The sequence below is a fragment of the Pseudophryne corroboree genome, chromosome 1 (assembly GCF_028390025.1).
Source record: "Pseudophryne corroboree isolate aPseCor3 chromosome 1, aPseCor3.hap2, whole genome shotgun sequence".
NCBI lineage: Eukaryota > Metazoa > Chordata > Amphibia > Anura > Myobatrachidae > Pseudophryne > Pseudophryne corroboree.
The window spans coordinates 1,156,809,916-1,156,835,061 of NC_086444.1; the positions used below are offsets into that span (position 1 = coordinate 1,156,809,916).

General features: G+C 48.6%; 1 protein-coding gene across 5 annotated transcripts in view; it reads right to left on the minus strand.

Moving 5' to 3' along the window:
• TACC3 (transforming acidic coiled-coil containing protein 3) overlaps nt 1-17,943 on the minus strand; it is a 75,462-nt gene extending 57,519 nt beyond the window's left edge. Inside the window, exons 1-4 of one of the 5 annotated variants that reach the window (XM_063924840.1) lie at nt 17,919-17,943; nt 14,693-14,852; nt 14,381-14,526; nt 3,526-4,857 (exon numbers count right to left, since the gene is read on the minus strand). In XM_063924840.1, coding sequence (XP_063780910.1) covers nt 3,526-4,857; nt 14,381-14,526; nt 14,693-14,851 — 1,637 coding nt within the window. In that variant the 5' untranslated portion in view covers nt 14,852; nt 17,919-17,943. The other 4 variants (XM_063924825.1, XM_063924836.1, XM_063924834.1 and 1 more) reach the window with 4 other exon arrangements.
• Between the last annotated feature and the right edge of the window lie 7,203 nt (nt 17,944-25,146).

Sequence of the window (25,146 nt, forward strand, 5' to 3'; positions counted from 1 at the left end):
CCCGATCCACTCTGCACTCAGGTGAGTCCGTTTCTTCTCCCCTTAGTCCCACGATGCAGTGAGCCTGTTGCCAGCAGGACTCACTGAAAATAAAAAAACCTAACGAAACTTTTATTCTAAGCAGCTCAGGAGAGCCACCTAGATTGCACCCTTCTCGGCCAGGCACAAAAATCTAACTGAGGCTTGGAGGAGGGTCATAGGGGGAGGAGCCAGTGCACACCACCTGATCCTAAAGCTTTACTTTTTGTGCCCTGTCTCCTACGGAGCCGCTATTCCCCATGGTCCTTTCAGGAACCCCAGCATCCACTAGGACGATAGAGAAATGCATTTTTTAATTGCTCTATAGGCAATAATATACTGTCCTTATCTAGGATATCATATTTCCAGTCAGGGAATCCGACCACGCCAACCCAGCACTGCACATCCAGGCTGAGGCGATTGCTGGTCGCAGTATAACACCAGTATGTGTGTAAATACATTTTAGGATACGCTCCTGCTTTCTATCAGCAGGATCCTTAAGGGCGGCCATCTCAGGAGAGGGTAGAGCCCTTGTTTTTACAAGCGTGTGAGCGCTTTATCCACCCTAGGGGGTGTTTCCCAACGCACCCTAACCTCTGGCGGGAAAAGGTATACTGCCAATAACTTTTTAGAAAATATCAATTGTTATCGGGGGGAAACCCACGCATCATCACACACCTCATTTTATTTCTCAGATTCAGGAAAACTACAGGAAGTTTTTCCTCACCAAACATAATACCCCTTTTTTTGGTGGTATTCATATTATCAGAAAAGTGTAAACTTTTTCCATTGCCTCAATCATGCAATGTGTGGCCCTATTGGAAATCACGGTTGTCTCTTCACCGTCGACACAGGAGTCAGTACCCCTGTCGGCGTCTGTATCTGAGGTAACGGGCGCTTTAGGGCCCCTGTATGAGACGTCTGGACATGCACAAGCTGAGTAGCCGGCTGTCTCATGTCAACCACTGTCTTTTATACAAAGCTGACACTGTCACGCAATTTCAACAGTACATCCACTCAGGTGTCGACCCCCTAGGGGGTGACAACACAATTTCAGACACTCTACTCCGTCTCCTCATACATGTCGACACCAACGTACCGACACAGCACACACACAGGGAATGCTCTGATAGAGGACAGGACCCCACTAACCCTTTGGGGAGACAGAGGGAGAGTTTGCCAGCACACACCAGAGCGCTATATATATATATATATATATATATATATATATATATATATATATATATATATATATATATATATACACACAGGGATAATCTTATATAAGTGTTTTTCCCTTTATAGCTGCTGTATTGTTATATACTGCGCCTAATTTGTGCCCCCCTCTTTTTTAACCCCTTTCTGTAGTGTAGTGACTGCAGGGGAGAGCCAGGGAGCTTCCCTCCAACTGAGCTGTGAGGGAAAATGGCGCCAGTGTGCTGAGGAGATAAGGACGCCGAGAAAGGGGCGGAGCCTATCATCCTTTTTCTGTATGTTTTGGCAGGGGTTAAATGCATCCATATAGCCCAGGAGTTATATGTGATGCATTTATTTTAGCCATATAAGGTTTTTTTTATCGATTTATTGCGTCTCAGGGCGCTGCCCCCCCCAGCGCCCTGCACCCTCAGTGACCGGAGTGTGAAGTGTGCTGAGAGCAATGGCGCACAGCTGCGGTGCTGTGCGCTACCTTATCTGAAGACAGGATAGTCTTCTGCCGCCGATTTTTCCGGACCTCTTCGCTCTTCTGGCTCTGTAAGGGGGACGGCGGCGCGGCTCCGGTGACCCATCCAGGCTGAACCTGTGATCGTCCCTCTGGAGCTAATGTCCAGTAGCCTAAGAAGCCCAATCCACTCTGCACGCAGGTGAGTTCGCTTCTTCTCCCCTTAGTCCCTCGATGCAGTGAGCCTGTTGCCAGCAGGTCTCACTGAAAATAATAAACCTAAACTAAAACTTTCACAAAGAGCTCAGGAGAGCCCCTAGTGTGCACCCTTCTCGTTGGGCACAGAAATCTAACTGAGGCTTGGAGGAGGGTCATAGGGGGAGGAGCCAGTGCACACCAGGTGATCCTAAAGCTTTCTTTAGATGTGCCCAGTCTCCTGCGGAGCCGCTATTCCCCATGGTCCTTACGGAGTTCCCAGCATCCACTAGGACGTCAGAGAAAATAAACAATACTCACCAGCCCCGCTCCTGCTTCTGTACCCTTGCCCTCTGCCTGGCTGCCCACTCCTCAGAACTATGGGAGAAACGTCATGACATCTCTCCCATAGCACTGCATAGGCACATACGCAACACTACCAGAGCCGGAAGCCAGAGCTCAGGAGTGAGCTCCTGCCTCCGGCTGCTGCTGAGAGGAAGAAGCCGGCCGCCCACTAGTAACAAAATCGCAGTGGGCGCCCGGCATCTCCCTAGGTTAGGTGAGCCTGCGAGGGCCGGATCAAGTGGCTTTGCGGGCCTTATACGGCTTGCGGGCCTGAGGTTCCCCACCCCTGGTTTACAATGAGTCACATAAGCAGGAATGTCAGTCACAGGTCACTAATACAGCACTCAACTCTGACCCATTGACACTTCAAATGTTTGAAAAGTCTGTTGGGTGTCTGTTTTTTCCTATTAGGTAGGGGGGGGGGGGGGGGGGAATAGACACCCAGCAGACTTTTCAAATAATTGAATATACCCCTTAAAGAATTGGTCCTCATCCAGGTTTGTTCTCAAACCAAAAAAAGCTATCAATTGGGCAAAACCATGTGCATTGATGGGGGGGCAGATATAACATGTGCAGAGTTATATTTGGGTGGGGGGTGTTCAATCTGAAATTTAAATTGCAGTGTAGAAATTAAGCAGCCAGTATTTACCCTGCACAGAAACAAAATAACCAACCCAAATCTAACTCTGCACATTACATCTGCCCCACCTGCAGTGCACATGGTTTTGTCCAACTGCTAACTTTAGTTTGCCAACAGAGCTGAAATTAACCCCTTTATGCGTTATCCTTTTAAGGGCTTTCATTATTGCGGTATCCAACTAGAGACAGTTTTGACTGACCGAAAATGGACCCGCAATCGCACAAAAACACATAGATCCTCCAGTCACCCCTTATCACGAATCATCTTTCGTGTGCCTAAGGCACCCAAAACATAATCCCCAATAAATGCCAGTATCAACAGAAAACTATTTCAGCTAATAGGATCGCCCCTCGCGATCCTATTAGCAGCGAGAAAGTACGGCTGCTAATAGGATCCCACCCTTTGGGAGATGTTCTAGTCTCTAAATGTCTCTATACAAGTTGCCCATAATAACCAATAAGCTTTTAGCAGGCATCAAGTACATTCTATAAAATAATAAATAGAAGATTGGAAGCTACGGCAACTAGCCCACTTCTGTTTACTGCTCGATATATCTCCCCATTTGTTTGCTCCCACAGTATGTTATCTGAAGCGCAGCTTCAGCATGAACTACAAATCCCATCACCTGAACAAGCCTTAAAGTTATACAAGCAGGGTTAATACTCACTTTTCATGAAGCTCTGACTGAACCGATTTTTCACCATCCAGCTTTTCCCCTGACAAGTCTGTGGAAGTGGCATCTGGTTTAAGTGGATTGTCCTCTTTCTCCATACTTGGTACCTCACAGACAGGCTCAGAGACCGGAGCGCCACCAAGTTTCGATGCACCGCTACCAAAGGGATTGAAACTGGGATCATCAAATTTATCCCAGTCAAAGTTGTAGGACGCTTTGGGGACAATGATCTCATCTTCTGGGGCTTTTGGTGTATCTTGCTCCTTCGGTTTTCCTGCAGCAGGCTCCTGGGCCACAGGCTTCTTTTTTGGTGCTAGTTTGACACCAAGTTTCTTCCCCAGATTTCTAGGTGGCGGCTTTCGCACGGGAGCATCGCCACCAAAACCAAATTCCAGTTTCACTGGTTCAGCTTTAGCCACATTTTCCTCTTCTGAAATCAGTTTTACTGGAGAGTTTTGCAGCTTTGACCCACCAGTAGTAAATGGATTTATGGTATCACTTTGGCCAGAATCTGAGCCAAATTTTACTGGTTCAGCTTTAACCACATTTTCGACTTCTGAAACTGGTTTTATTGGAGAGTTTTGCAGCTTTGACCCACCAGTAGTAAATGGATCAATCGTATCAATCTGGCCTGGTTCAAATTCAAGAGTCTCTGGTTCAGGTCTAACCACCTCGGCAACTTCTGCACCAAGATTTTTTGGGGAGTTCTGAATCTTCGCACCTCCAGTATTAAATGGATCAATCATGTCAAATTGATCAGGATCAAATTTGTAAGATCCTATTTGAATTGGAGGAGAAAGCGGAACTTGGGAGTGTAAGACTTCATCCTCGCCATTGGTGGAATCCACGATCACATCTGTGGCTTTGCCATCTACGGCACAGACCTCCTTTTCAGCTGGAACAAGCTTCTCTTCTAGATTTGCTGGCAGATTTGATGCACTCTCTAGGACAGCACTGGATTCCACGGCCAAAGGAATGGTGTCATCTAAAGCAGATTTATTAGAAATATTGGAAGTATCACTTCCTGTGTAAAACTGTACGGTAACTGGAGAGTCTACAGTGGATGGGTTATCCTTCAGCAGAGCCACATCCTCACATACAGGTACCTTCTCCTCCAAGTCGGCCAGTGGCTCGGGGAAGTTTGTTGGGAGAGACTCCAGTTTTGCAGGAGAATTCTGCATTTTAGTAGTGCTTTTAAATGGATTGATCTCGTTCATTTTGTCAAAGTCTAACGTATATGCGCCCACGCTCTGCACTTTAGTTTCATCATCAGGGAGTGCTGTGGGTTCACCTATGACACAGTCTGTAATCTTTTCCGGATTTAGACTGATCAATAAAAGGAAAGGGGGAGCAGACAAAAGTTTTTTTAGTATGTCTTGAACAGGTTATATAATAAAGATACACCCACATGTTATTTATTATTCTACCATCATCAGTTTCAGACAGGGCTGACTACAGTCCGTTCATTAAATAAAAATTAAAATAAGATTTTACTCACCGGTAAATCTATTTCTCGTAGTCCGTAGTGGATGCTGGGAACTCCGTAAGGACCATGGGGAATAGCGGCTCCGCAGGAGACTGGGCACAATTAAGAAAGCTTTAGGACTACCTGGTGTGCACTGGCTCCTCCCACCATGACCCTCCTCCAGACCCCAGTTAGGATACTGTGCCCGGAAGAGCTGACACAATAAGGAAGGATTTTGAATCCCGGGTAAGACTCATACCAGCCACACCAATCACACCGTATAACTTGTGATACTATACCCAGTTAACAGTATGAACTATGACTGAGCCTCTGAACAGATGGCTCATAACAATAACCCGTTAGTGTAACAATAACTATATACAAGTATTGCAGACAATCCGCACTTGGGATGGGCGCCCAGCATCCACTACGAGAAATAGATTTACCGGTGAGTAAAATCTTATTTTCTGACGTCCTAGTGGATGCTGGGAACTCCGTAAGGACCATGGGGATTATACCAAAGCTCCCAAACGGGCAGAAGAGTGCGGATGACTCTGCAGCACCGAATGAGAGAACTCAAGGTCCTCCTCAGCCAGGGTATCAAATTTGTAGAATTTAGCAAACGTGTTTGCCCCCGACCAAGTAGCAGCTCTGCAAAGTTGTAAAGCAGAGACCACTCGGGCAGCCGCCCAAGAAGAGCCCACCTTCCTTGTGGAATGGGCTTTTACAGATTTAGGATGCGGCAGTCCAGCCGCAGAATGCGCCAGCTGAATTGTGCTACAAATCCAGCGAGCAATAGTCTGCTTAGAAGCAGGAGCACCCAGCTTGTTGGGTGCATACAGGATAAATAGCAAATCCGTTTTCCTGACTCTAGCCGTCCTGGAAACATAAATTTTCAGGGCCCTGACTACGTCCAGCAACTTGGAATCCTCCAAGTCCCTAGTAGCCGCAGGCACCACAATAGGTTGGTTCAAATGAAAAGCCGATACCACCTTAGGGAGAAACTGGGGACGAGTCTTCAATTCTGCCCTATTCATATGGAAAATCAGATAAGGGCTTCTACACGACAAAGCCGCCAATTCGGACACGCCTGGCCGAAGCCAAGGCCAATAGCATGACCACCTTCCACGTGAGATGTTAAATCCACGGTTTTAAGTGGTTCAAACCAATGTGATTTTAGAAAATCCAACACCACATTGAGATCCCAAGGTGCCACTGGAGGCACAAAAGGTGGCTGAATATGTAGCACTCCTGTTACAAAAGTATAAACTTCAGGTAGTGAAGCCAGTTCTTCTGGAAGAAAATAGACATCGCCGAAATCTGGACCTTTATAGAACCCAATTTTAGGCCCATAGTCACTCCTGACTGTAGGAAGTGCAGAAATCGACCCAGCTGAAATTCTTCCGTTGGGGCCTTCCTGGCCTCACACCACGCAACATATTTTCGCCATATGCGGTGATAATGGTTTGCGGTTACTTCTTTCCTAGCTTTAATCAGCGTAGGAATGACTTCCTCCGGAATGCCCTTTTCCTTTAGGATCCGGTGTTCAACCGCCATGCCGTCAAACGCAGCCGCGGTAAGTCTTGGAACAGACAGGGCCCTTGTTGTAGCAGATCCTGTCTGAGCGGCAGAGGCCAAGAGTCCTCTGATAGCATTTCTTGAAGTTCTGGGTACCAAGCTCTTCTTGGCCAATCCGGAACAATGAGTATAGTTCTTACTCTTCTTATTATCCTCAGTACCTTGGGTATGAGAGGAAGAGGAGGGAACACAAACCGACTGGTACACCCACGGTGTCACTAGAGCGTCCACAGCTATTGCCTGAGGGTCTCTCGACCTGGCGCAATATCTTTCTAGCTTTTTGTTTAGGCGGGACGCCATCATGTCCACCTGTGGCCGTTCCCAACGGTTTACAATCAGCTGGAAGACTTCTGGATGAAGTCCCCACTCTCCCGGGTGGAGGTCGTGCCTGCTGAGGAAGTCTGCTTCCCAGTTGTCCACTCCCGGAATGAACACTGCTGCCAGTGCTAACACGTGATTTTCCGCCCATCGGAGAATCCTTGTGGCTTCTGCCATCGCCATCCTGCTTCTTGTGCCGCCCTGTCGGTTTACATGGGCGACCACTGTGATGTTGTCTGACTGAATCAGTACCGGCTGGTTTTGAAGCAGGGGTCTTGCTTGACTTAGGGCATTGTAAATGGCCCTTAGTTCCAGAATATTTATGTGTAGTGAAATCTCCTGGTTTGACCATAGTCCCTGGAAATTTCTTCCCTGTGTGACTGCCCCCCAGCCTCGAAGGCTGGCATCCGTGGTCACCAGGATCCAGTCCTGTATGCCGAATCTGCGGCCCTCTTGAAGATGAGCACTCAGCAGCCACCACAGCAGACACACCCTGGTCCTTGGAGACAGGGTTATCCGCCGATGCATCTGAAGATGCGATCCGGACCACTTGTCCAACAGGTCCCACTGAAAGATCCTTGCATGGAACCTGCCGAATGGAATTGCTTCGTAGGAAGCTAACATCTTTCCCAGGACTCGCGTGCAGTGATGCACCGATACCTGCCTCGGTTTCAGGAGGCCTCTGACTAGAGAGGACAGCTCCTTGGCTTTCTCCTCTGGGAGAAACACTTTTTTTCTGGTCTGTGTCCAGAATCATCCCCAGGAACAGTAGACGTGTCGTAGGGACCAGCTGTGACTTTGGAATATTTAGAATCCAACCGTGCTGTTGTAGCACCTCCTGAGATAGTGCTACCCCGACCAACAACTGCTCTTTGGACCTCGCCTTTATCAGGAGATCGTCCAAGTACGGGTTAATTAAAACTCCCTTTCTTCGAAGGAGTATCATCATTTCGGCCATTACCTTGGTAAATACCCTCGGCGCCGTGGACAGACCGAACGGCAGCGTCTGGAATTGGTAATGACAATCCTGTACCACAAATCTGAGGTACTCCTGGTGAGGATGGTAAATGGGGACATGCAGGTAAGCATCCTTGATGTCCAGTGATACCATGTAATCCCCCTCTTCCAGGCTTGCAATAACCGCCCTGAGCGATTCCATCTTGAACTTGAATTTTTTTATGTATGTGTTCAAGGATTTCAAATTTAAAATAAGAATTTACTCACCGGTAATTCTATTTCTCGTAGTCCGTAGTGGATACTGGGGACTCCGTAAGGACCATGGGGAATAGACTGCTCCGCAGGAGACTGGGCACATCTAAAGAAAGATTTAGGACTATCTGGTGTGCACTGGCTCCTCCCCCTATGATCCTCCTCCAAGCCTCAGTTAGGACACTGTGCCTGGAAGAGCTGACACAATAAGGAAGGATTTTGAATTCCGGGTAAGACTCATACCAGCCACACCGTACAACTCGTGATAGGAACCCCGGTTAACAGTATGATAACAACGGAGCCTCTGTACAGATGGCTCGCAATAACCCGATTTGTGTAACAATAACTATGTACAAGTATTGCAGACAATCCGCACTTGGGATGGGCGCCCAGCATCCACTACGGACTACGAGAAAAAGAATTATCGGTGAGTAAATTCTTATTTTCTCTGACGTCCTAGTGGATGCTGGGGACTCCGTTAGGACCATGGGGATTATACCAAAGCTCCCAAACGGGCGGGAGAGTGCGGATGACTCTGCAGCACCGAATGAGAGAACTCCAGGTCCTCCTCAGCCAGGGTATCAAATTTGTAGAATTTTGCAAACGTGTTTGCCCCTGACCAAGTAGCAGCTCGGCAAAGTTGTAAAGCAGAGACCCCTCGGGCAGCCGCCCAAGATGAGCCCACCTTCCTTGTGGAATGGGCTTTTACAGATTTAGGCTGCAGTAGTCCCACCGCAGAATGTGCAAGCTGAATAGTGCTACAAATCCAGCGCGCGATAGTCTGCTTAGAAGCAGGAGCACTCAGCTTGTTGGGTGCATACAGGACAAACAGCGAGTCAGTTTTCCTGACTCCAGCCGTCCTGGAAACATAAATTTTCAGGGCCCTGACTACGTCCAGTAACTTGGAATCCTCCAAGTCCCTAGTAGCCGCAGGCACCACAATAGGTTGGTTCAAGTGAAAAGCTGACACCACCTTCGGGAGAAACTGAGGACGAGTCCTCAACTCTGCCCTATCCATATGGATAATCAGATAAGGGCTTTTACAGGACAAAGCCGCCAATTCTGACACGCCTGGCCGAAGCCAGGGCCAACAGCATGACCACTTTCCACGTGAGATATTTCAAATCCACAGTCTTAAGCGGCTCAAACCAATGTGATTTCAGGAACTCCAAAACCACATTGAGATCCCAAGGTGCCACTGGGGGCACAAAAGGAGGCTTAATATGCAGAACTCCTTTGACAAAGGTCTGAACTTCAGGCAGTGAAGCCAGTTCTTTCTGGAAGAAAAATCGACAGAGCCGAAATCTGGACCTTAACGGACCCCAATTTGAGGCCCAACGTCACCCCTGCTTGCAGGAAATGCAGGAATCGACCCAGTTGAAATTCCTCCGTTGGGGCCTTCCTGGCCTCACACCAAGCAACATATTTCCGCCAAATGCGGTGATAATGTTTTGCAGTGACATCCTTCCTGGCATTGCTCAGGGTAGGGATGACTTCCTCCGGAATGCTTTTTTCCTTCAGGATCCGGTGTTCAACCGCCATGCCGTCAAACGCAGCCGCGGTAAGTCTTGGAACAGGCAGGGCCCCTGCTGCAGCAGGTCCTGCCTGAGCGGTAGAGGCCATGGGTCCTCTGAAAGAATCTCTTGAAGTTCCGGGTACCAAGCTCTTCTTGGCCAATCCGGAACCACGAGTATAGTTTTCACTCCTCGCCTTCGTATTATTCTCAGTACCTTGGGAATGAGAGGCAGAGGAGGAAACACATAAACCGACTGGTACACCCACGGTGTTACTAGAGCGTCCACAGCAATCGCCTGAGGGTCCCTTGACCTGGCGCAATATCTTTTTAGCTTTTTGTTGAGGCGGGACGCCATCATGTCCACCTGTGGTCTTTCCCAACGGTTTACCAGCATTTGGAAGACTTCTGGATGAAGTCCCCATTCTCCCGGGTGGAGGTCGTGCCTGCTGAGGAAGTCTGCATCCCAGTAGTCCACTCCCGGAATGAACACTGCTGTCAGTGCTAACACGTGATTTTCCGCCCATCGGAGAATCCTTGTGGCTTCTGCCATTACCCTCCTGCTTCTTGTGCCGCCCTGTCTGTTTACATGGGCGACCGCCGTGATGTTGTCTGATTGGATCAGTACTGGCTGGTTCTGAAGCAGGGGCCTTGCTTGGCTTAGGGAATTGTAAATGGCCCTTAGCTCCAGAATATTTATGTGAAGTGAAATCTCCTGATTTGACCACAGTCCTTGGAAATTTCTAACCTGTGTGACTGCACCCCAGCCCCGAAGGCTGGCATACGTGGTCACCAGGACCCAGTCCTGTATTCTGAATCTGCGGCCCTCTAGTAGATGAGCCCTCTGCAGCCACCACAGCAGAGACACCCTGGTCCTTGCCGACAGGGTTATCTGCTACTGCATCTGGAGATGGGACCCGGACCATTTGTCCAACAGGTCCCACTGGAAAATCCTTGCGTGGAACCTTCCGAATGGGATTGCTTCGTACGAAGCTACCATTTTTCCCAGGACTCGTGTGCATTAATGTACCGACACCTGTCCTGTTTTTAGGAGGTTTCTGACTAGAGATGACAACTCCCCGGCTTTTTCCACTGAAAGAAACACTTTTTTCTGGTCTGTGTCCAGAATCATTCCCAGGAACAGAAGAAGACGTGTCGTCGGGACCAGCTGAGACTTTGGAATATTGAGAATCCAGCCGTGCTGTTGCAGCACTTCCCGAGAAAGTGCTACCCCCCCTTACCAACTGTTCCTTGGACCTCGCCTTTATCAGGAGATCGTCCAAGTACGGGATAATTAAAACTCCCTTCTTGCGAAGGAGTATCATAATTTCGGCCATTACCTTGGTAAAGACCCTCGGTGCCGTGGATAACCCAAACGGCAGCGTCTGGAACGGATAGTGACAGTCCTGTACCACAAATCTGAGGTACTCCTGGTGAGGAGGGTAAATGGGGACATGCAGGTAAGCATCCTTGATGTCCAGGGAGACCATGTAATCCCCCTCGTCCAGGCTCGCAATAACCGCCCTGAGCGATTCCATCTTTAACTTGAATCTTTTGATATATGTGTTAAAGGATTTAAATTTAAGATGGGTCTCAACGAACCGTCCGGTTTCGGTACCACAAACATTGTGGAATAGTAACCCTTTCCTTGTTGAAGGAGGGGTACCTTGACAATCACTTGCTGTGAATACAGTTTTTGAATAGCCACCAACACTGCCTCCCTGGCAGAGGGAGTTGCCGGTAAGGCAGATTTTAGGAAACGGCGGGGGGGAGACGTCTCGAATTCCAGCCTGTACCCCTGAGATACGACTTGAAGGACCCAGGGATCCACCTGTGAGAGCCCACTGTGCGCTGAAATTTCTGAGACGGGCCCCCACCGTACCCGGGTCCGCCTGAGCAGCCCCAGCGTCATGCTGTGGACTTACCGGACGCAGGGGAGGACTTCTGCTCTTGGGAACTAGCTGTGTGCTGCAGCTTTTTCCCTCTACCTTTGCCTCTCGGCAGAAAGGATGAGCCTCTAGCCCTCTTGCTTTTCTGGGGCCGAAAGGACTGTACCTGATAATACGGTGCTTTCTTTTGTTGTGGGGTAGCCTGTGGCAAAAAAGTCGATTTCCCAGCAGTAGCTGTGGAAACGAGGTCTGAAAGACCATCCCCAAACAGTTCCACCCCCTTATAGGGCAGAACTTCCATGTGCCGTTTCGAATCGGCATCGCCTGACCATTGCAGAGTCCATAACCCCCGCCTGGCGCCAATGGACATAGCGCTTATTTTTTATGCCAGCCGGCAAATATCCCTCTGTGCATCACGCATGTATAAGACAGCATCTTTTATATGCTCTATTGTCAGCAAAATATTGTCCCTATCCATAGTATCAATATTATCCGACAGGGAATCTGACCACGCAGCTGCAGCACTGCACATCCATGCCGATGCAATAGCTGGTCTCAATATAGTGTAGATATAGATATAGATATATATAGATATATATAGATATAGCTTTTAGGGTAGTTTCCTGCTTTCTATCAGCAGGTTCCTTTAGGGCGGCCGGAGACGGTAGTGCCACCTTTTTTGATAAACGTGTCAGCGCTTTATCTACCCTAGGGGGTGTTTCCCAACGCGACCTATCCTCTGGCGGGAAAGGGTACGCTGCCAATAACCGTTTAGAAATTATTAATTTCTTATCGGGGGAAGTCCACGCTTCCTCACACACCTCATTTAATTCCTCAGATGCAGGAAAAACTACTGGTAGTTTTTTCTCACCAAACATAATACCCTTTTTTGTGGTATCTGGGGTATTATCAGAAATGTGTAATACATTTTTCATTGCCTCAATCATGTAACGGGTGGCCCTATTGGAAGGTACACTAGTCGCATCGTCGTCGACACTGGAGGCGGTATCCGTGTCAACATCTGTGTCTGCCATCTGAGGTAGCGGGCGTTTCAAAGCCTCTGATGACATTTGAGACGCTTGGACAGGCACAAGCTGAGTAGCCGGCTGTCCTATGTCGTCAAACCTTTTATGTAAGGAGCTGACACTGTCACGTAATTCCTTCCATAAGTCCATCCACACAGGTGTCGACATCACATTCACAGGCATTTGCTCTGCCTCCACATCATTATCCTCATCATACATGTCGACACAGCAGTACCGACACAGCACACACACAGGGAATGCTCTGACAGAGGACAGGACCCCACAAAGCCCTTTGGGGAGACAGAGGGAGAGTATGCCAGCACACACCAGAGCGCTATATACCACAGGGATATCACCTATAAAGAGTGTTTTCCCCTATAGCTGCTTATAATCATATACTGCGCCTGAATTTATTGCCCCCCCTCTTTTTACCCTTTCTGTAGTGCAGGACTGCAGGGGAGAGCCAGGGAGCGATCCTTCCAGCGGAGCTGTGAGGGAAAATGGCGCCAGTGTGCTGAGGGAGATGGCTCCGCCCCTTTTTCGGCGGGCTTTCTCCCGCTGTTTGTGTAATTCTGGCAGGGGTAATGTCCACCTATATAGCCCCTGGGGCTATATATGGTGTCAGTTTTGCCAGCCAAGGTGTAAATATTGCTGCTCAGGGCACCCCCCCCCCAGCGCCCTGCACCCATCAGTGACCGGAGTGTGTGGTGTGCATGAGGAGCAATGGCGCACAGCTGCAGTGCTGTGCGCTACCTTGGAGATGACAGAAGTCTTCAGCCGCCGATTTTCCGGACCTTCTTGCTTCTGGCTCTATAAGGGGGACGGCGGCGCGGCTCCGGGACCGGACGACGAGGTTGGGTCCTGTGTGCGATCCCTCTGGAGCTAATGGTGTCCGGTAGCCTAAGAAGCCCAAGCTACCACCAGTTAGGTAGGTTCGCTTCTTCTCCCCTTAGTCCCTCGTTGCAGTGAGCCTGTTGCCAGCAGGTCTCACTGTAAAATAAAAAACCTAAACTATACTTTCTTTCTAGGAGCTCAGGAGAGCCCCTAGTGTGCATCCAGCTCGGCCGGGCACAGAAATCTAACTGAGGTCTGAAGGAGGGTCATAGGGGGAGGAGCCAGTGCACACCAGATAGTCCTAAATCTTTCTTTAATTGTGCCCAGTCTCCTGCGGAGCCGTCTATTCCCCATGGTCCTTACGGAGTCCCCAGCATCCACTAGGACGTCAGAGAAAACCTAATTCTAACTTTCTTTCTAGCAGGCTCAGGAGAGCCTCCTAGTGTGCATCCAGCTCGGCCGGGCACAAAATTCTAACTGAGGTCTGGAGGAGGGTCATAGGGGGGAGGAGCCAGTGGACACCAGGTAGTCCTAAAGCTTTCTTTAGTTGTGCCCAGTCTCCTGCGGAGCCACTATTCCCCATGGTCCTTACGGAGTCCCAGCATCCACTAAGGATGTCAGAGAAAATTACTTAAGTATGCTACGTTAGCCAATTTGCATTATAGGTTGTGTAAATACCTACAAATAGATCTGTAACGATTAACCTATTTTTCTGCCCCCAAATAGAGGCTATACCAAACATAGGGGCAGATGTATTAACCTGGAGAAGGCATGATGAAGTGATAAACCAGTGATCAGTGCAATCAGCTGCAATATGTAAATTAACAGTTAGGAACTGATTGGCTGGTGCGTTTATCACCTTGTACTGATCACTGGTTTATCACTTCCTTATGCCTTCTCCAGGTTAATACAACTGCCTCATAATATGATGTATTAAAAAAACCATGAGGGGAACACAGTAACAAACACCCTAGTGCGCAGTAGATGTAATGTACCATTCATTAAAGCAGCTACTTACCAAGAAGTGTCAGACATCGAGAGGTGAAGCTGCTCCAGCGCCTGTGCACAGTCATCCAGGGTAAAAGCGCTCTCTGGTTTGCCAGCTACGCTAGGAGTTACAATCTTGCGAGTCTGAGGATCCCTCATTGGTGTCTGGAAACTTACCTAGAAAGCAGAGTTAGATTTTCACTGCCGGAAACACATGCAGAGTTTCCTGTGAGACTGGAAGTGCTCCACAGCTCACACCCTTATCACAGACACTATTTCTACTACACGCCAACAGTAATAACCTGGGTGACATTATAGAACCCCGGCAGGACATAGATTGTACCTTGGTGCTCTTCACAACACTTTTGGGTGGCAGATTGTCTTTCTGAGACGGACGTAGTATTGAGGGTCTGCCGGTGGGCTGTGGAGTAAACAGGAAGTCACACGACTCAGCTGTTATGTCATTTCGGAGATTCTCATCAATGAAGACTTGCACACTCATTCTAAAAAGCAGAGGACAAGGGCTGTGAGGCATTATACATCAGCAAGCAGGAAATGCATGGAAAGTGTTTGTTGATAAACATTCATCCACCATCTCACACAGATTTTAGTAAATATAGCCTTCAGCTTATTAATATGGAAGCTATTTAGGTAACACATTAAAAATTCCATATATGTGTGTTAGTATTTCTCCTTGCGCCATAAAAAGAGCTCATGTCAGCTGCTCACAGCTTACAATGACAAATGCCACATACGGATCACAGATAGTACCCATCTCTTTCCATCATGCCAACAAAGTTTATTGAAAGAAATAAAAAATAAATAAATATAACATTTTAAACCCTTCACGGCTGGGATTATTTTAGCACCTCTTGGGCTGGTCACATTCCAGCGTCAATATCAGTAATTAAACAGATTCAATGCAAGTTGCAGCTCTTTTTCAGAGGTCTTACAATATCCAGGAAAAAAAACAGGCTTAGCTTACTTATTTCTAAGTGCATCACAAAGACAAACTAGGCATAGTCGCCAAAACATCTGATAACTAAACAAACAGGTCATATTTATTCTAACCACCACAACAGAATAGTTTTGGGTCCACGCTCAGGAAGACACAATGTAAGCATATATGCAGGAACACATCAACAGGTACTTGCCAAGATGCCCCTGACGCCTCATTGTAAGGAGGAGGGTATACTCACAGGCAGCTCTTGTGGAGGGGAGCACAGGCACTACAGAGAGGGGGGGGGGGGGGGGAGCACGACCATGGGCACACAGAAGGGGGGTGGGTGACAACCAGGTGCTCCACAAAGGTGGGCACAAGAGGGATTTCACTGGAGGGGACGGCGCCACAAGGGACACTACCTGGGGCTCCACAGGTGGGTGTTCTCAGCTCAAGAGCTATAGACACAAGTGGAGCATATATAGGCCAGGTATGGGGTATTCTATGAACTGTGGGACTACAGATCCCAGCGCAACCTTTAGAGTACCGGCTGCTAGGACGTGCAGCCTGTGTCCGCCCCCGGTGCTCCCTGCCTGGAGATACTGATGTATATTCATACACAGAGCGCCGTCACCGGCCTTACCTGGCTGGCGAGCTCAGGCTCTCCGCACGCCGCTATATATATATACAGATAACCAGTCCGCACACCTCCGCCGGCTCAGACTGCTGCGATGACTCCGCTAATTCTTCGGTTTGAATCCCGACAGTTCGCGGTAGCCAACCAATCACAGGCCAGAGCGACTAGCAACGTCACCACGCTGATACGAACCGACCAATCGCAAAGCGGGACAGAGCGAGGACGAGCAAATGTTGGCATACTGACTCGGGGACGCTCCCGGGAGAGACTCATCTTGCGCATGCGCAGTGGGAGTCTCGTTCACTATCTGCCATTACTCCTCACCTCCTCTCTTTTTCATGACCCGTAGACGTTGTAACATGTAGTGACGCTGAATAACACTATGTGAATGTACATGTTGTTGTTTTTAGTTGAATAAAAGAATTGTAGACGTGGCCGGCCCTGTTTCCCTGACTTAGAGGCCCTATTCCATATTTTTCCCTGGGACTTTTATGTCCCTATATCATTAAATATGAAACAATTTACTATATTATACCTCATTCAGACTGCCTGAGGCGGGTTCCCTTTGGGAGCCTGACACTGGTGAGACTCGCCTCAGGCACCCTTCTTGCCGCTGTCCCCAACTCGGAGGGGGCGGCTCTTGGAGATCACATGATCTCCAAGCGCCACCCATCCACACAGAGTTAACGGGTCGCATCGACCCGGCTCCCGTTCACACAGCACAGCGAGCCGGGTTGAATACATGTTCAACCCTACTCGCTACCCAAGCTGGAGTACCAGGTCACTTGACCCGGATTATTCCAAATGGGCCCTTTCAGCCCGCACAGCGACACGGGTTCTTAAGCTGGGTACACACTAGGCTACAGATATGTCGTCCCATACACATCCCACACATGCACTACACATCCCAGCATGCTCTGCCTCAGTTTTGGAATGCCTTAATAGCAAAACTGTGGCAGGGCATGCTGGTATGTGAAGTTCCACAGCAGCTGGAGGGCCGCAGGTTCTCAAACTCGGTCCTTAGGACCCCACACAGTGCATGCTTTGCAGGAAACCCAGCAGGTGCACAGGTGTATTAATTACTCACTGACACATTTTAAAAGGTCCACAGGTGGAGCTAATTATTTCACTTGTGATTCTGTGAGGAGACCTGCAAAACATGCACCGTGTGGGGTAATGAAGACAGAGTTTGAGAACCTATGGTCTAGTGCAGGCATTCCCAACCACGGTCCTCAAGGCACACTAATGGGCCCTACTCACTGGCCGAGCTGCCCGACGGCGGATACGGCCGACGAGCGACCCGGCGGCGGGGGGGCAGTGACGGGGTGAGTAAAGTTTCTTCACTCCCCCCGTCACGCGGCTGCATTGAAGTGCAGGCAAATATGGACGAGATCGTCCATATTGGCCTGCATGCACAGCCGACGGGAGACCAGCGATGAACGAGCGCGGGGACGCGCATCGTTCATCGCTGGAGTCTCCACACTGAAAGATATGAACGAGTTCTCGTTCATTTATGAACGAGATCGTTCATATCTTTCAGAAAATCGGCCAGTGTGTAGGGCCTATAACAGTGCAGGTTTTAGTGATATCCAGGCTTCAGCACAGGTGACTTAATTAGAAGCTCAGTTATTTTGATTTAACCATCTGTGCTGCAGCCTGGATATCACTAAAATCTGCACTGTCGGTGTGCCTTGAGGACCTTGGTTGGGAATGCCTGGTCTAGTGTGTACCAGCAATCACTCAGGTCTTTTGCCGGCCATGCTGCACCCCCGACGGGCGATCCTGGCAACAACCAGATGCAGGGGAAAGTGGCCTTGAACAATATATTGCGCAATATATCATGCATTGTGTACAGGCTTGGCCTATAGATCGTCATATCGGTGATGCCAGTGGCCGGGTAACATTTAGTGTGTACCCGGCTCTATAGACAGGGGCTCAGAAAGGAGCCGGTCTAGGTGGTCAGGAAGAGGTGAAGTGATCTCATATGCATACCTCCCAACATGACCCTCTCCAGGAGGGACAGAATGTTCTGCTCCTGCACGTCCCTCTTACTCTATGATTTCCATCACCAGTGCTGAAACACCTTTCTTATCCATTACCTGTTCTACACAGGTCCTGGCAATCATACATTAAGAGGGAAGTCCAGAAGCAGAGCATTGTGTCCCTCCTGGAGAGGGTCATGTTGGGAGGTATGCATATGCAATGGCTCTAGTTCCTGCTTCGGCCCCTGCTGAGCTTCTGCTCGTACCCTGTTGTGCGTTGTCTGCCTATGTTCAAGCGGACGTCAGTGTACAGTAAGTGGCCCAAAGGCTACAGTGGATGTTGCAATGCAGGTGGGTGAGGTAATTAAAATAAGTACTTCGACTGCTGTGAATTGTGCGTAGTAAGTACTGTGCACACGATTCATAGTTTGATGAATTGCGTGGTCGCATCGTCCCATCTTATGTGCTGCAGGCACAAAACAGCATGTCATCAAATCACATGATATACCCGTTGTGTGATTTGATGACATGCTGTTTTCTTTTATGTATTCTGTAAATTTAATCTGTGGTATTAAACCTGTGCGTGTTTTTAAATACTACTACACTATGGTCTGCAATTTTTAGTACCTCCCACTATTTCCATTCATATTGGGAAAAGAAGGAACTTATCTTTCAGGTGCCATTAAGGATTAATCAGTCCCACCTGTGTTCTACATGCGAAGGAAAGATCTTTCAGAGAACCAATTCTTCCATTCTGCCTTCTCAAATATTGAGGACTATCATCCATTATAGGGTGAATGTATTTGTTTCATACCACTAGGTTTTTTGGTTTGCACATGTGGTGTCATGGTATTTGGTGAGCGCTATAGTTGTGTGTACATTATCTCTCCTTTTAGGTACAGGTCCTGGACTGAGGGAAGGTCGGGCCCAATTATCTTCTCTGTGATTCTGACGACCTATTGGAGCCTGCATCTGTCCCTCGTGCTGGCGGAGCCGTACCATACCAGTATCGAGGAGCACAGTACCGACTCCACAATCGCGGAGTAGAAGAGGAGCAGAAGCTTCTGTGGGATGTTGAACTTCCTTAGTTGCCTGAGGAAGAACAACCTCTGCTGTACTTTCACGCGTCATCGCTGGACCCCCCATTTAAAGGTCCCAGGAGATTATGGTCCCTAGGAATTTGAAGGAGTCCACTAGTTATACCACACTGTGTGTGAACATATAAGTTAATTATGATTTTGGTGTATTAAATGTTGTTTTATTGTAAACACTGGACGTCTGTATCTTGTAGGCACTACCTATATTTATTGGATGTGCTGTTTTCCATACCATTACAGCATTTAACAAATCATTACAGACACCAGATACTCTAATTAAACAAATGTATTTAACTACAGAAAGATTACTAACAATGCTCAGCAGCAGCAGCAGCATGCTATGAATGAGTGCACACCAGCACAGATAAGAAGACCCTGTAACCCACAGTTCATGTGCTGCTGTCTCTCTCTCCAGGGTTCCCGCAAAGAGGGATCATGAGAGTCGTCAGCAGTGACTCCTGAGCAGCTACAGCAAATCATTGTTTCTGCAAAGAAACTCCTTAGTGTCACCCCTGGCAGAATCTGAAGAATCCGGGAGATTTCACCTACAAAGCAGAGCAGCAGGAGATTTATGACTGAAATGGAAGCTCCCCACACGATGCGGGAGGCTAGGCATCTATGTCATGTGGTCATGCGACAGATAAAGCAGTCTGTATAAAGGATATGCTATATCGATTGCTAAGTAGCTAATGGGTTTACCCAGCTTTAGATTTCAGAGGGATGTATCCAAACTCGAATATAAATTGCAGTGTAAAATTAAAGCTCTCCAGTATTTGTGGGCTACATGCTAAAGCAGCCAGTATGTGCCCTGCATGCAAAAATACTGTATTTGCTCACGCAGCACTGTAGCATGGTTAGATTGGGTGAATAGTTACTTGCCCTTTTTCACTTTACTTCCAACTCAGAATCAGGCACTACGAAGTAGATGTGCTAAGGTTTGGAGAGTGATAGAATAGAGAAAAATAAACTACCAATCCGTTCTTATTACATAAATTAAAAATAAGATTTTAAACCTACCGGTAAATCTTTTTCGCCTAGTCCGTAGAGGATGCTGGGGACTCCGTAAGGACCATGGGGTATAGACGGGCTCCGCAGGAAACATGGGCACCTATAAAGAACTTTTAGTATGGGTGTGCACTGGCTCCTCCCTCTATGCCCCTCCTCTAGACCTCAGCTAGAGAACTGTGCCCAGAGGAGATGGACAATATGAGGAAAGGATTTTGTTAACCGAAGGGCAAGATTCATACCAGCCCACACCAATCATACCATATAACCTGGAGTACACATAACCAGTTAACAGTATGAACAAAAAACAGTATCAGTCATAGACCGATTCCAACTGTAACATAACCCTTATGTAAGCAATAACTCTATACAAGTCTTGCAGAGGTAGTCCGCACTGGGATGGGCGCCCAGCATCCTCTACGGACTAGGAGAAACAGATTTACCGGTAGGTTTAAAATCTTATTTTCTCTTACGCCCTAGAGGATGCTGGGGACTCCATAAGGACCATGGGGTTTATACCAAAGCTCCAGACCGGGCGGGAGAGTGCGGATGACTCTGCAGCACCGACTGAGCAAATGCGAGGTCCTCGTCAGCCAGGGTATCAAACTTGTAGAATTTAGTAAAAGTGTTTGAACCCGACCAAGTAGCTGCTCGGCAAAGCTGTAATGCCGAGACGCCTCGGGCAGCCGCCCAAGAAGAGCCCACCTTCCTAGTGGAATGGGCCTTGACCGAATTTGGTAACGGCAATCCAGCTGTAGAATGAGCCTGCTGAATCGTGTTACAGATCCAGCGAGCAATAGTCTGCTTAGAAGCAGGTGCGCCAACCTTGTTGGCCGCATACAGGACAAACAGGGCTTCTGTTTTCCTCACTCTAGCCGTCCTAGCTACAGTCCTCCAAGTCACTCGTAGCCACAGGCACCACAATAGGTTGGTTCATATGAAACTAAGACACCACCTTCGGCAGAAATTGAGGACGAGTCCTCAATTCTGCTCTATCCACATGAAAAATCAAGTAGGGGCTCTTGTGAGACAAGGCCGCCAATTCTGACACACGCCTTGCAGATGTCAAGGCCAATAACATGACCACCTTCCAAGTGAGAAATTTAAATTCAACCGTTTGAAGGGGCTCAAACCAGTGAGATTTAAAGAACTGTAACATCACGTTAAGGTCCCAGGGTGCCACTGGGGGCACAAAAGGAGGCTGGATGTGCAGCACTCCCTTCACAAAAGTCTGGACTACTGGTAAAGAAGCCAATTCCTTCTGAAAGAATATAGATAGGCCCGAAATCTGTACTTTAATAGAGCCTAACTTCAGGCCCATATCCACTCCTGTCTGTGGGAAGTGGAGAAAACGGCCCAGATGGAAATCTTCCGTAGGAGCATTCTTGGTTTCACACCAAGAGACATACTTCCGCCAGATACAGTGATAATGTTTCGCCGTCACCTCCTTCCTAGCCTTTATCAGAGTAGGTATGACCTCCTCCGGAATACCTTTCCCAGCTAGGATTCAGCGTTCAACCGCCATGCCGTCAAACGTAACCGCAGTAAGTCTTGGAACATGCAGGGCCCCTGCTGCAACAGGTCCTCCCTGAGAGGAAGGGGCCAAGGATCTTCTGTGATCATTTCCTGAAGATCTGAGTACCAGGCCCTTCGAGGCCAGTCTGGAACAATGAGTATTATCTGTACTCTTTTTTTTGTCTTATGATCCTCAAAACATAGACCGACTGAAACACCAGGGCGTCTACCGCTACTGCCTGAGGGTCCCTGGACCTGGCACAGTACCTCCGAAGCTTTTTGTTGAGGCGTGACGCCATCATGTCTATTTGAGGAATTCCCCAGAGACCTGTTATCTCTGCAAAGACTTCTTGATGAAGTCCCCACTCTCCTGGATGGAGATCGTGTCTGCTGAGGAAATCTGCTTCCCAGTTGTCCACTCCCGGAATAAAGACCGCTGACAGAGCGCTTACGTGATTTTCCGCCCAGCGAAGAATCCTGGTGGCCTCCGCCATTGCGACTCTGCTCCTTGTCCCGCCTTGGCGGTTCACATGAGCCACCGCTGTGACATTGTCTGACTGAATCAGAACTGGTAGGTTGCGAAGGAGAGCCTCCGCTTGTCGTAGGCCGTTGTATACGGCTCTTAATTCCAGGATGTTAATGTGCAGACAAGCCTCCTGGCTTGACCACAGTCCCTGAAAGTTTCTTCCTTGTGTGACTGCTCCCCACCCTCGGAGGCTCGCGTCCGTGGTCACCAGAACCCAGTCCTGAATGCCGAACCTGCGACCCTCTAGAAGGTGAGCACTGTGCAGCCACCACAGGAGAGATACTCTGGCCCTGGGGGACAGTGTTATCGTCTGATGTATTTGTAGATGGGACCCGGACCACTTGTCCAGAAGGTCCCACTGAAAAGTCCTTGCATGAAACCTGCCGAAGGGGATGGCCTCGTAGGCTGCCACCATTTTTCCCGGAACTCGAGTGCATTGATGAACTGACACTCTTTTTAGCTTTAGCAGGTCTCTGACCATGGTCTGGAGGTCCTGGGCTTTTTCCGACGGGAGAAAAACCTTCTTTCGTTCCGTGTCCAGAATCATGCCTAGGAACAACAGTCGAGTAATTGGAACCAATTGAGACTTTGGCAGATTTAGAATCCAACCGTGCTGTTGGAGCACTCTCAGGGAGAGCGCCACGTTCTTCAGAAACTGATCTCTTGATCTTGCCTTTATCAGGAGATCGTCCAAGTATGGGATAATTGTGACTCCTTGTTTGCGCAGGAGCACCATCATTTCCGCCATCACCTTGGTGAAAATCCTCAGGGCCGTGGAAAGCCCAAACGGCAACGTCTGAAACTGGTAATGACAGTCCTGTACAGCGAATCTCAGGTACTCCTGATGAGAGGGATGTATGGGGACATGAAGGTAAGCATCCTTTATGTCCAGCGATACCATAAAATCCCCCCCTTCAAGGCTGGATATTACAGCTCGAAGCGATTCCATCTTGAATTTGAATTTTTTCATGTACATGTTCAGGGATTTTAGATTTAAAATGGGTCTGACCGAACCATCCGGCTTCGGAACCACAAACAGGGTCGAATAATACCCTTTTTCCTGTTGGGCCAGGGGGATCTTGACAATCACTTGCTGTTTGTACAGCGTTTGAATTGCAGCTAACACTACTTCCCTCCCTTGGGGAGAAGCTGGTAGGGCCGACTTGAAAAATCGGCGAGGGGCACCTCTTCGAAATCCAGCTTGTAGCCTTGGGAAACAATTTCCATCACCTAAGGATCCACGTCTGACCGAACCCAGAACCGAGCCCCAGCGTCATGCGGTGGATTTTGCAGAAGCCGGGGAGGACTTGAGCATCTCTCATATATAAGACTGCGTCCTTAATATGGGCTAAAGTTAATAAAATGGTATCCCTGTCTAGGGTATCAAGGTCAGCTGACAAGGTATCTGTCCAAGCTGCAACTGCGATACATACCCATGCCGACGCAATGGCCGGCCTGAACAAAGCACCAGTATGTGTATACATAGACTTTAAAGTAGTCTCCTGCCTGCGGTACGCAGGATCTTTGAGGGCTGCCGTGTCTGGAGACGGCAGCGCCACCTTTTTGGACAGGCGTGTTAAAGCTTTGTCCACTGTGGGAGAGGATTCCCAACGTACCCTGTCCTGCGTAGGGAAAGGGTACGCCATAAGAATCCTTTTGGGAATCTGCAGTTTCTTATCTGGAGTTTCCCAAGCTTTTTCAAATAACTCGTTAAGTTCATGAGATGGGGGAAAGGTTACTACTTACTTTTTCCCCTTAAACATGTGTACCCTCGTGTCGGGAACAGAGGGTTCATCAGTGATATGTAAAACATCTTTTATTGCAATAATCATACAATGAATACTTTTTGTCACCCTAGGGTGCAATCTAGCTTCATTGTAGTCGACACTGGAGTCAGACTCCGTGTCGGTATCTGTGTCTACTATTTGTGACAAGGGACGTTTCTGAGACCCTGAAGGGCCCTGTGAGTCGGTCCAATCCGTGGATTGACCCCCTGTTGTCTCCCTGGACTCTGCTTTGTCCAGTCTCTTATGTAGTGATGCCACACTTGCATTTAACATATGCCACATATCCATCCACTCTTGAGTCGGCACCACCGACGGGGACTTACCACTCATCTGCTCCACCTCCTCCTTGGAAGAGCCTTCCGCTTCAAACATGCCGACACGCACGTACCGACACCCCACACACACAGGGATATAGCTATAAGGGGACAATTCCCTAATAAGGCCCTTTGGAGAGACAGAGAGAGAGTATGCCAGCACACACCCAGCGCTCACTGACACTGTAGAAATACCAGACAGCACTTTTTGATATAATATAACTCACTGCGCCAAGAATTGTGCCCCCCTTCCTCTTTTTAAGCCCTCTGTCCTGAATTCAGCAGGGGAGAGTTCGGGGAGCCAGCGTCTCTGCAGCTTCTGTGGAGAAAATGGCGCTGGTTAGTGCTGAGGAACAAGCTCCGCCCCCTTCAGCGGCGGGCTTCGGTCCCACTAGAAATTACAAAAAATGGCGAGGGTTCACATATTTACTGCCTCTGCAGCCTAATATCTCCCAATATGCCAGTTCTGAGATTTATTGCTGCCCAGGGCGCCCCCCCTGCGCCCTGCACCCATCTGTGCCTGCTGTGTGTGTGTGTCCCGGGAGCAATGGCGCGCAGCGTTACCGCTGCTCGCTTACCTCTGTGAAGATCTGAAGTCTTCTGCTGCCTTTGAAGTCTTCTTTCTTCTCATACTCACCTGGCTTCTATCTTCTGGCTCTGCGAGGAGGACGGCGGCGCGGCTCTGGGACGAACGGCAGGGTGAGACCTGCGTTCCGACTCCCTCTGAAGCTAATGGTGTTCAGTAGCCTAAGAAGCAGAGCCTATCAGTTAAGTAGGTCTGCTTCTCTCTCCTCAGTCCCACGATGCAGGGAGCCTGTTGCCAGCAGTGCTCCCTGAAAATAAAAAATCCTAACAAAATTCTTTAAACAGAGAAACTCAGGAGAGCTCCCCTGTAATGCACCCTATCTCCTCTGGGCACAGGTTCTAACTGAGGTCTGGAGGAGGGGAACAGAGGGAGGAGCCAGTGCACACCCATACTAAAAGTTCTTTATAG